Genomic DNA, 11,926 nt, shown 5'->3' on the forward strand with positions numbered 1-11,926 from the left:
TCGTTACGTAGTAGGGGCTTCCCAGCATGTTACCTGTGCCCTGATTGGTGGACTGGAGGCGTGACCAGGCGCTGATTGGCTGCGGCTGGCCGCAAGTGTTTAATTTAAATCCACCTGACACCCCGGCCTGCCGTCAGTTCGCCACTTGCTCCTGGCATGCGGAGACACGCGAGAAACTGACAGCCAGCCGCCGAACAAGTTTTCACCGCTCGCTGGAAGGAAAAAAACAAACTTCTACTCACGTTCACTGCTGTTTCTCCCGGTTTTTCTGTACCCACCTTCACTCGGACACCATGCCGCGGTCTTTCCTGATCAAAAAGAAGCTTCACCATGCCACCAAGAAGCCGAGATTCGACGACTCAGGTAAGGAAAAGGTTCTTGAGAACTTGTCCTTCGCTTCGTGATAGCTAGCTTCCAGTGTAGCAGGTTGCCTTCCCGCCACACGACCCCGCTACAAGGGTCCTCGGCAGTCTAACTTTGCACAGTCTCACGACTCCTCGCCCTCTTGAGTCCGTGAAGGCACGAACACACAAAGTGTAAGACGGCGAAACGGGGGTTTGGAGTGCCTCTAAGCTAAGCCCCCGCCATGTGAAGTAATGTGGCCGCTCGTGTTGTTGTTGTTGTTGTTCTTGCCCGCTCTGTATATAACGTAACGTGTTCTTCCGGTGGTAGCCTCCGCAGCAGGCTTTAATATAGAACTGGGGGTTTGGTGGTCTTCGGCTGTTTTCTGACTAGCCCAGTTCTAAAAAACGGGGGTAATTCAACCAGGCCGGCTATGTTGTCTATATGCAATCAGAAAATTGCACATAAAAACTCCCAAAGACCCTGAAGACCCCCAGTTTTTGGCATGCTGTGGAGGATACCGCTTTTGTGAAGGGCGTCCGCGGCCTCGAACAAAACTTACCCCGCAGGGTAGAACTCTCCCGTCCGGCAAGGTTTAGTACCTTGAAAGTCCGCGAAAGTAGTTCTAAAACTACAAGTTATCCACAAAGAATTCTACGTTTGTTCTCCCTGAAAAAGCTGGTGTGAAAGTTGATTTTTGTTTGGTTGGTCCGTGCGGCCAGGCCAGCTGTGGAGGGAATTTTTGACAGGATGTCGACACATTTCCGGGCTGTGGGGTGTGTTTTGTATATCTGTTTGTGATTGTGATTGTCGTGAAAAGCACGTGTTTCTTCTAGTCCTTCATTCTCCGGCCTTGTACAGAGCGAGACTTTTCGCCCTGAAGCAAGTCTTGATCTCGTTTCATCCGTAATTTCGTCAGAGAACCTTTCGCTTGATAATTACCGCTCTTTAATAACAGAGGGGCGCTTGTTTTCTGCCTAACTGTGCTACGGGGGTGTCGGAAGGGGTGGGTGGGACCCGATCGTGCGAAGTTTACAGGTCTCAACAGATTACTTCTGTTAATGAAATCAACATCCTAACGTCACGGCGACAATTTACTGTGGGAAGCCCTGTGCAGAAATTTCGATCACTTTTCGATCGCTCTTTGCCGCGTTTTGTAAATTCTCTTGTTCGACGAACGACACGAAACAGATAATTGTTATACCTTTGACTACCACTATAGAATACTAATGTACAATTTAACCTGATCAAAACAGTCTGCATTTCTCCTCTGGTCTCTCAGTCACTGACGAAAGTAGGTGGATACTACCTGAAACGTCTGACCGTTTCCAAAATCATATCCAGTTGCTTGAGTATCTGTTTTTTGGTGTATCTTACTACCTGGATGTATAACCTTTACCGACCTAACGTACAATTTATTTGTGTGTTTGCAGTTTTGTAGTTGGCTGCGTTTTTCGACGAAATATGACACGAAACAGATAACTGTTCTATCTTTGACCACCACTATAGAATACTAATGTACAATTATTTGTGATTTTGCAGTGATCAAACCGTTTGTTGAATCTTTGCTGCATTTTGTAAATTCTCTTGTTCGACGAAAGACACGAAACAGAAAATTGTTGTATCTTTGACCACCACTATAGCATACTAATGTACAATTATTTGTGATTTTGCAGTGATCAAACCGTTCCCTGAGTTGGCAGCGACCGTGGAGCCGGGGTTGGTGGTGCCCCCGCCCGCCGTTTGGCCCGTCCCGCTGTGCTACCCGTCGGACGCCGCGGCCGCCATGGAGCTGGGCGGGCTGCCGCCGCTCCCACTCTCTCCGGAGCCGCCAGCACGGGCCTCGCCGCCGCTACCGATGGAGGCCGAGCTCCCCGGCGGGGAGACCTCGCACGGCAAGCCGCTGAAGAAGCGCACACCCTCCGGTGGTGGTAGCGACCAGTCGCGGTACCAGTGCCCGCAGTGCGCTAAGTCGTACTCTACCTACAGCGGACTCACCAAGCACAAGCAGTTCCACTGCGTGACCCAGAGCAAGAAGGCGTTCAACTGCAAGTACTGCGACAAGGTGTACGTCTCCCTGGGCGCGCTGAAGATGCACATCCGCACCCACACGCTGCCCTGCAAGTGCAAGATCTGCGGGAAGGCGTTCTCCCGACCGTGGCTGCTCCAGGGGCACGTACGGACACACACGGGCGAGAAGCCGTTCGCGTGCCCGCACTGTTCCCGCGCCTTCGCCGACCGCTCCAACCTCCGCGCCCACCTCCAAACGCACTCCGACATCAAGAAGTACAGCTGTAAGAACTGCTCCAAGACGTTCTCGAGAATGTCTCTCCTCACAAAGCACGAAGAAGCGGGCTGCTGTCTTCCCAACCACTAGTCTAGAGAGACTTTCTGATGTGTATATGGACAAACAAACTCGTGTACAGAGAGAGAGAGAACATAGACTTTTTCGTGAACTTCATGTGAGAAAACAAACAGGACATTCCGAGTTCGGAAACTACATGTTTAAGTTGAGAAACCGCGCTACGAAAGTGCCAGGATTACCGACAAAACTTTGTTTGTTTACTTGTTGTTGTTATTATTTATGACGTACCGTAAACACGGTATTCTACTTGTTTTTGGTTCTTCCGAGGGTGGAATATGCCCTACCCAACCGCCAAGGTCGCTCGTTTCCGTTTCCAGATGTGTTCCGGTCCGGTTTGATTCAATGGATTCCGGCTTTTACGTCCACCCAGACGGTAAAGATAATTACATACATACACAGTTACACCACATCTGTTAGTTGGAAACTAGTGGATATTTCCAAACTGTACCGCTGTTTTTTGACTTGTTAAAGTTGTTTTCATCACGCCAGTATGATTCGCTTTGTAACGCCAAAACCACGGGGGTGCGGTCTCACGTTCTGTGGCCCGCATGCCGACACAGCTAGCTCGTTCTTTATACTTTTCACACACACGACGTTGTGGAAATAATTATGACTTGCGAACTGCAAAAGTGATTTGAACTTCTGTTGTTGTTGTTGCCATGTTGTGTAGGCGCGTGTTTTGATCAGGTTACCGAGAGGCGGTGAGAAAGTGTAAATATTTCCGCTTGCTCTGTGCCGAAATCGGACAATAATTATTTCCGCGCCCGGTTTAGAAATTCAGAACACCGGACCCAGATGTGGCACCCGACCCGCGGGTCACGCTAGCCTCGCTCTCCAGACTTCCTGTACGGCTTCACAAAACCCTAATAGCAGTCAGCCAATCAGACAAAATAGCCTCGTAGTTTCTATACGAGATATGGATTTTTGAAAGAGAGTGTGTATTCGGCTAACTGCTTTGTTGTTGCCCGTGAAGAAGACTGGAGATCGAGACTATGAGGAATCATTCGGAAACGATTTTCTTGTTGTTGAGTTGAATACTTGTTTATTTCAACATTGAGTTATTATTTATAACTTTGTATATTTCTGTACAGATTTTTACCAGAGATTAACGCCCTATGTTCAGGAAACAGAGAGAGATGTTATGTTTCTATTATTGAGTAACAAAACTTTTGTTATGGAATAAAAGCCCTTGTTCCGAACGATATTTACGTCTGAAAGACCATCTGTTTTCAGTTGTCCGTATGTAGCATAGCAGTGGTAGCACGTACGTAGATCAGATAAATTGTCCATCGTTTCGCACGTTTAGGTACATTTAACTTTTACACCTCGTCATACAATCTAAACGACACACAGAAAGGTGCCGAAGCCAAGTATCTGCCACCTAAAAAATTGCAGGGAACAAGAGTATTCTGTGGGCTGGGGGAATACTAGCAGAAGCTGGCAGAAAAAGGTAGAATAATAGGGAGATTACCACTATTTCTGGGCAAGTTTAGACTGCAGGGAACAAAGAATAGAAATCTTCGGATCTGCTGGAGTCTTCCTAGCAATACAATATACGTTTATTATTATGATGTTATGAAAACCCATACACAAGCTTTCGGTCAGTCCTTCAATACTCGAAGCCACTTTTGCGCACAAAACAAGCTTTTCAAATCTTCATATCAAATGCTATTTAAAATACCGTCACAGACATGAACCTTCTTACGTTCTATTATTACATAATCACATGTGTCAATTCAAAGGGAAATGTTGATGAAAAACACGGCGCGGATTTGATAATTGAAGCAGCATGATCCTGGGAAGACCCCCTGCGACGCGTATCTCCTACTTGTATCTGTTTACAAATTAGCTTTATTGAAACCAGAAAGAAAACAACCCGAAAACCTGCCTAATCCGAAAACTAATGACCGAAAACACGACAATGTTTTCTTTATGTCCGTGTCCAGTAGAGAAGAGAACTCCTTAGCTAGCCTCTACCAGTCTTCAGAGGAGGCTAGGAAGAGTAGATATTGCCTAGCCTCCGTAGCAGGCATATATTATAGAACTGGGGGTTTGGTGGTCTTCGGCTGCTTTCTGATTAGCCCAGTTCTAAGTAATTCAACCAGCCCGGCTATGTTGTCTATATGCAATCAGAAAATAGCACATCATAGCACATAAAAGTTCCCAAAGACCCTGAAGACCCCCACAACCCTCAGTTTTTGGCATGCTATGGAGGCTATATGTCTTTTGGCCATTCTAGTCGCCTCTGACATTGTCTGAAGACTGGTAGAGGCTACAGACTCCCCACTCCTTCCCTCAGACACCCCTCGGTGCTCCTTGGTGGCTTTCCCCCGGTACAAATCTGTGGTTTCCGCCTGCCCACACTTGAAGAAGGACGACCTAAAGGAACTGTTAAGACGTGTGAGGGCGTGTGACCTTGACCTCTATAATCCCGGCTTTGTCAAGGTCAACAAGACGAGAGAGAGAAGCCAAGAGTGACTCATGGGTGACCCGCCCTGTCCGCCCGCCCGCGGAAGTTGGGGTTACACCGGGGCAAACGGTGTTTTCAACACTGAGAAACAAAACAGTAGAGTGTTGTTTTCGAAGACTAAAAGCCAACGAACTTTACAATAAATATATACTAGTATTCTGACGTTTGACTCTCCAAACGCAAGAAAACCTTATCATGGCTACTGAGTCTCTTTTGTTTTGCGGGGAGGACGGAAGAGAGTTTTGTGGTACTAGTAACCAGGCTGATCAGAAGAACGGGACGTGGTAGAGAATGTTACGATCTCCCTCCCGACATCTGCTTGGATTTTATGAACAACAAGAGTTCCACGATCTCATACCTTCGCCAAATGATGTTAACCCGTGCGGTTGAAGAATTATACAAATTTAATAATTGATTTTGCAAATAAGACCCTCATTTGCATGGGTTATATCAGTTGATCATATTCTCCACCCAATGACAGTCTTATCTTAACAAAAAGGCTATTATAGCACTTCCTCATTGATTATGCAAATGAGGTCATGATTTGAATAAATTATGTTTGTTGATGTTCGCCTTCACTTAACTTCCAAATGTGGCAAGTATGAAATTCCCAGTAGTTACAACTATGAAATTACAAAAAAATTCCCATTAATTATGCAAATTAGGTCTTCATTTACATAATCTATATCCTCAATTTTTTTTTCATTCTCAATTACATGTCACAAGTGTTTCATAGTCCTATTATCGAACAATGCAGAGTTTTAGAATTTCCTCATTAATTATGCAAATTAGCTCCTAATTTGCATAATTATCATTTGATTATGTCAAGCTTCACTTCAGCTACCTACATACCAAAAATCACGACAATCCGTCAACCGGTTCCTTAGTTATCATCCTTCGAAAATTTTTCAACAAATGCTCCTGCAGTTCCAGAACAAGCCGCTAGGGGGCCCAAACTCATGTCACTTCTTCCCTACCCCAAGAGCTATCTACCAACCAAAATTTGTGACCCGAGCATGTACAGATCGCTAGATATCAAAACCGGAAGTTCTGCTGCAGTACCAACAGAGGCCGCCGGGGGGCCCAAAATCTAATCATTTCTAGGTCTCATCAAGACCTACCCACCTACCAAATTTCATGACAATGCATACTAAGCTTCTTGAGTTATGCTGTTCACAGACAAACAGACAGACAGACGGACAAACGCTACTGAAAACATAACCTTCTTGGCGAAGGTAAAAAATCGTCCCCATGAACAGGTGTTAGGGTAGCCTGGTTGCCAGACAGGGCCTACAATGCCTACCTCCTTAGCTATGGTCAACATACCCCAAAGGAAAGTTTTCAGTATATAAAAAATAAATTTGTAAAACTCAGTCAAAGGGGATATGACAGATGCGGGAAGTTGCGGTTGTATATCTCGTATATCGCTTGCCTTCAAGTTCAACGTTTCTTTGTTCACTCCTCCCCCACACTTCTTTTCTCCTGCCTAATTTGAACCGCTGTCGATCTAATGAAAGGCCATGAAAGATGAATTCACCTTCATAATCTCATAAGGCTTCTCGTGTACGCGATTCACCCGTCCGGAATTTTGCGGTAACACGAACGTACACAGATCTACACACGCCCACTCCGTGACATTTCGCTGCGACCTCTCCCCTTCTTCCTCGAACAACAGCAACAAAACACCCACCAGGTCCCACCTTCAAATCAAAGATCAATCTAGCCTTTCCGGCCACATTCCCCCATCAGATTTCCATCTCAGTGGAAATCTTCGAACAACAGCAACAAAACATAAACACCCACCTACAAACCAAAGATCAATCTAAGCCCTTCCGGCCACATTACGGCCACATGTCCTCATGAGATTTCTGTGGGTTGAATCGTAAAGTTTGTCTCGCAGTTTCAAGCAAGGTGCACCTGTCCTAAACACGTAGGGAGTGCGATATAGTACTAGACTGCAGTTACACATTGTCAAACATTGATGCAACAAATATCAGCGGTTGGTTTGTCAACAATTGACAGGGTGACACTGACACAGGGAGCCTAAAAAGAAAGTCTACTGAATGATGTTAAAATGTGATGCGTTGTTTTCATGACTGTAGAAGACACATTAGCCGCCTGATGATAGACAGTATTAATCTTAAATTGACAGTGCAGTATCCAATACGGTACCATAGTTCATAGTTTCTCTGGCGAAAAAAAGATACCGGTACAAAAACGAAAGCTCCCCCTAAATAGTAGACTTATGTATATGTGATCTAAACCTGTGCTTGAAGAGTATTATATATGACAGAGACATGACTCTTGCAGAGTATAGTACAGTGCAGTACAGTACAGTATATATACATACTCTACTCTACTCTACTCTATATGTGTAACGTTATGTCCTGTGTGAGGGGACATGACTCCGTATTACGTGCCCTGCGGTTTCCCGGGTTGGACAGTCAGCGGACGGGCGGTTTCCTGCTGATAGCGACCCGGGAAGACTTCAAACAAACCGCCCGGTCTGTCTGTTTGTTTACCATCTGGGGTCACGGAGAGAAGCCTGATCACTTTTTAATTGGGAAGTCATTGGCCAGATTTCTGACATCCAGATGTCAGTGTCGCCTGAGATCCAGATGTATGGCATACTAGTATTAGATCTAGCAGCGCGACGCCCTAGCAGTTACACGTCGGCTGGACTTCAGCATGACACACTCATTTACAGTAGCAGTATTTTATCTGAAAGAGCAGACTTCTCTAAGTTATTTTTTACTGAAACACCTTCATCAATGTCGCACACGAATCCAAATCTATTTTGCTTCTTGAGTTTGTTAGATCAAGGAGGTTATATCCTTGGTTAGATACAGATGTGAACTCTCAAGTGTGTCTTCCCAACTTGTAAATAATCAGTGAACGACAGAAGCTAGCTTGTTTAACTCGGCTGGGTTATGGATGGTAGGTTAAAACAACAGGTATGTGGGGGTCTGATCCCATACACCCTCCCCCTACAGGTTTTCTTTCTTCAGTCACATCCTTATAAGAAGTTTGGCATTGTTCCGAGTGTTTTTCACGTCTGCCCGACAGGTGAGTTGTACACCTGCCCACTGTGATTACGTAAGTTGCCCTTTGTGTTTCCCAGACACCGCCTAAACAGCGGCCGTGTCAGACCGGGGGTGTCATGTTGTGGATACCGATGGTCACCATTGACTCACCAATGACTAGCCTCTACCAGGCTTTGGGAGGAGGCTGGAAATAGTAGAAATTGGCCAAACAGAGAGATAACATGGCCCGCTAGAGAGCACAGTTTGCTGTTCTCCCCAGCAGACCAACTCCCCTGGCATGTTATCTCTCTCTATTTGGCCCATTTCTACTCTTTCAGCCCGCTCCCGAAGCCTGGTAGAGGCTATCCGATGACGACTCTTTAGAATGGGTGAAACGTGTCCACCGTTAGATCATTCCAAGGACGTTAGATCATTCCAAGGACCTTCTGTATAGTGTCCTTGGTCATTCAAAGAACAATTCAAAGAATATTATAGAAATAATGGTACATTCGTCTTCCACTGCCTCTAATGAAGACGTTAAACCCAAACAGAAAATGGCTCAATATGTGTTTTAGAATGGCTACAAGACAGCTGTAACAAATTGACAAGGCAGTATGAAATTGACAAGATAGTATCAAATTTGCAAAAAAGTATCAACTTGACAAGAAAGTATCAAATTAGGAAAACAGTATCAAATTGGCAAGACAGTGTCAATATCAAATTTATATAGCAGGACAGTATCCAATATGGCCACCGTTTGGCAGGCGATAGAAAAGATACCGGTACAAAAAAGAAAACCTGACAAAACACCCAAAACACGTCAGAGAAAAGTCGGAACGTAAACTTTTACTTGGAAGGTGCAGCAATATCAACGCCCAGGATGTGGTGAAAGACTTACATTGAGATAAACACCCTTCTTGATGAGTAAGAGGTGAGTCCTTAAGAGCCACAGGCGGTGAGAAGACAAGAACAAACGAACGGAAGCCGTCCGCGGTTTGTCTCAACACCTGAGGCCATGTCCCAGTACACACCTTTTTCTCTCACCTGAGACAAATACACACCTGTCCGGCCAGACAGGTGGAGGAATCGGTAAAGAAACGGAAACAGACACAAACTTTCAGATTTCCTCAACAAGTCGCAGGTTGTACAGCGGAGCCGACACGTCTGTGTCTTAGGTCTGTCCTAGCCTCTACCAGGCTTCGAGAGCGGCTGGAGAGAGTAGAAATTGGCCAAATAGACAGATAACATGCCGGGGAGGTTGCCGCCCGTCAAATACTCCTTTAGCGGACCACCTCCCCTGGCATTCTATCTGTCTATTTGGCCAATTTCTACTCCTTCCAGTTAGCCTCTACCAGGCTTCGGGAGACGGCTTGAAAGAGTAGAAATTGGTCAAATAGACAGATAACATGCTGAGGGAGTTGGTCCGTTGGTACATTTTGCCGCACCTCTGGCATGTTATCTCTCTGTATTTGGCCCTTTTTCTACTCTTTCCAGCTGCCTCCCGAAGCCTGGTAGAGGCTACCTTCCAGCCGTCTCCCGAAGCCTGGTAGAGGCTACCTTCCAGCCGCCTCCCGAAGCCTGATAGAGGTTACCTTTCAAACATCTCCTGAAGCCTGGTAGAGGCTTGGTTCGTCTGAAGACTTGAGACACAAACACCCACCTGCTCAGACAGGTGAACAGGAGTCACAACGGAAGAAAAACAAACAGGAAACAAACCCAGCATGCCGACAGACAGACAGACGCCGGGACTTTGGACTTGGACAGACGCTCGGAACAATCAAGTTCAGGTACAAAGTGAAATATCTGTGTAAGGATACAGGTGGGGACACAAACAGAAATACAACATTGCCGACATAGATATGTTCGTTCATTGAAAGGACGCGTGACAAGTGTCCTGTACTAGTACATTCTGCACTCAAGTATACAAATGTACATAGAAGGCTTAGGTTTAATATGATATTTTTTTCAAGTACATTTTAGCATTAATCGAAGTTCAAACTGACTAGTATTAGACGTTATTTTTGCCGAATTGGTGCAATGAAATTTTTTTGTGGTGGGATAGTAGGGATGTTATCAAATGTTATCTCCTGGTTATAAAATGCCTTTTAAAATGCCTTTCTACCAAAAGAATATATACCAAAGAGCCCATAGCTAGTCTCCCTATAAGCTCCTTGACAATAATTTTTGTCCTAAAAAGCGAGGATAAATAGCCAAAACTTGGCACACGCCCGTCCCCTTGGCGCGTCTTGTTTTTGTTCCGCCCGGCTTTCCCCGCGGTTTGTTACCTGAGACAGGTGGATCGAGGTTACCTGTATGCGTCACGCCTTACGTCACAGGTGAGCGCCCAGGTGTGCCCCGCGGCGCCAAGTGACGTTGGCATACCTGGCGCTGACGGCACGAGATCACAACACGGCTTTGTGTACATGGTACAAGGGAAGCCTCCACATTAGCCTCCATAGCAGGCCAAAAACTGGGGGTTTTGGGGGTCTTCAGGGTCTTTGGGAGCTTTTATGTGCTATTTTCTGATTGCATATGGACAACATAGTCTGCCTGGTTGAATTACCCCCGTTTTTTCTAGAACTGGGCTAATCAGAAAACAGCCGAAGATCACCAAACCCCCAGTTCTATAAGCCTGCTACGGAGGCTACCAGCACATGACGTCAGGATGTGGTTCCCTTCCTGTGGGTATCTTATCTAGCGTACACAATAGCATTTACGTAACATCTGACAATGCCTTACATTCTTTAGATTAATGTTAATCAGAAGGGCCTTTCCTATACCCTTATAAGGAGAGAAAGTGCTCAATACGCAAGGAAGTGAAAGTAAGGTCGAGCCACGCAAGCCACGTCACTCTCTCCGAGCTTCCGCAGGTGAACTGAGTTCATACACGTGTTACACTAGCAGCAACAACAACAAAACAAAACAAAACAAAACAAGAAGCGTTTTAAACACTAGTTTATACTAGCCTCTGTAGCAGGCTTATAGAACTGGGGGTTTGGTGGTCTTCGGCTGTTTTCTGATTAGCTCAGTTCTAAAAACGGGTAATTCAACCAGGCCGGCTATGTTGTCTATATGCAATCAGAAATTAGCACATAAAAGCTCCCAAAGACCCTGAAGACCCCCAAAACCCCCAGTTTTTGGCATAACGGCAAACTATACTCTCTAGCGGACCAACTCCCCTGGCATGTTATCTCAGGCTCTATTCGGCCAATTTCTACTCTTTCTCGCCTCTTCCCGAAGCCTTGTAGAGGCTAGCAAAATCATGATTTGTTCTGTCAGCCACTTTCTTTCCGATAAACAACCATCATAGGGCAACCAGAAGTCGTTTGACGATTTTCCAATCTCTGACAATTGCTTGGAGATTACCTCCGTAAACATGTTTGTCATTTTGTACCCGGCTGATCAGCAAAACATGTCAACTTTCCCACAGTCTCGGTTTCCGCAAATGCTAGCGGTGCAAATTCACGGGATTCCGGCTGGTTTTGTATGTCGTTTTGCGGCGTCTTTTTACACTTTTCAAGTGCTAGAAGTTAGTAGAACGAAGGCAAGATGGGCTACAAATCTCAAAGCAGATGTTGGGAAGGAATATCGCGTTCAAAACGCCACAAAACGGCACCCAAAAATTTTGTATCTGTATAGCCGGAATAACCGCCCAACGGCGCAACAGGCAAGCTGGCTACATTGCACCGAACGACTTGTTACACCTAACCCTTGAACATCTGACTC

At 45.6% G+C, this 11,926-nt stretch overlaps 1 protein-coding gene across 1 annotated transcript; it reads left to right on the forward strand.

Moving 5' to 3' along the window:
• The first annotated feature begins 144 nt into the window (after positions 1–144).
• On the forward strand, positions 145–3,905 carry LOC109479410 (zinc finger protein SNAI2-like). The gene is made up of 2 exons (XM_019781376.1): positions 145–363; positions 2,019–3,905. The coding sequence occupies exons 1-2, from the start codon at positions 294–296 to the stop codon at positions 2,717–2,719; spliced, it is 771 nt and encodes a 256-aa protein (XP_019636935.1). The 5' UTR covers positions 145–293; the 3' UTR covers positions 2,720–3,905.
• The last annotated feature ends 8,021 nt before the right edge of the window (positions 3,906–11,926 follow it).

The sequence above is a fragment of the Branchiostoma belcheri genome, unplaced genomic scaffold (assembly GCF_001625305.1).
Source record: "Branchiostoma belcheri isolate BF01 breed outbred unplaced genomic scaffold, Haploidv18h27 scaffold48, whole genome shotgun sequence".
Lineage (NCBI taxonomy): Eukaryota > Metazoa > Chordata > Leptocardii > Amphioxiformes > Branchiostomatidae > Branchiostoma > Branchiostoma belcheri.

What these genes read in the sequence shown, in the direction of transcription:
- LOC109479410 (XM_019781376.1), top strand. Translation starts at nt 294, where the DNA reads ATGCCGCGGTCTTTCCTGATCAAAAAGAAGCTTCACCATGCCACCAAG. An exon ending in GCCGAGATTCGACGACTCAG is followed by an intron (nt 364 to 2,018) that starts GTAAGGAAAAGG and finishes GTGATTTTGCAG; the next exon opens with TGATCAAACCGTTCCCTGAG.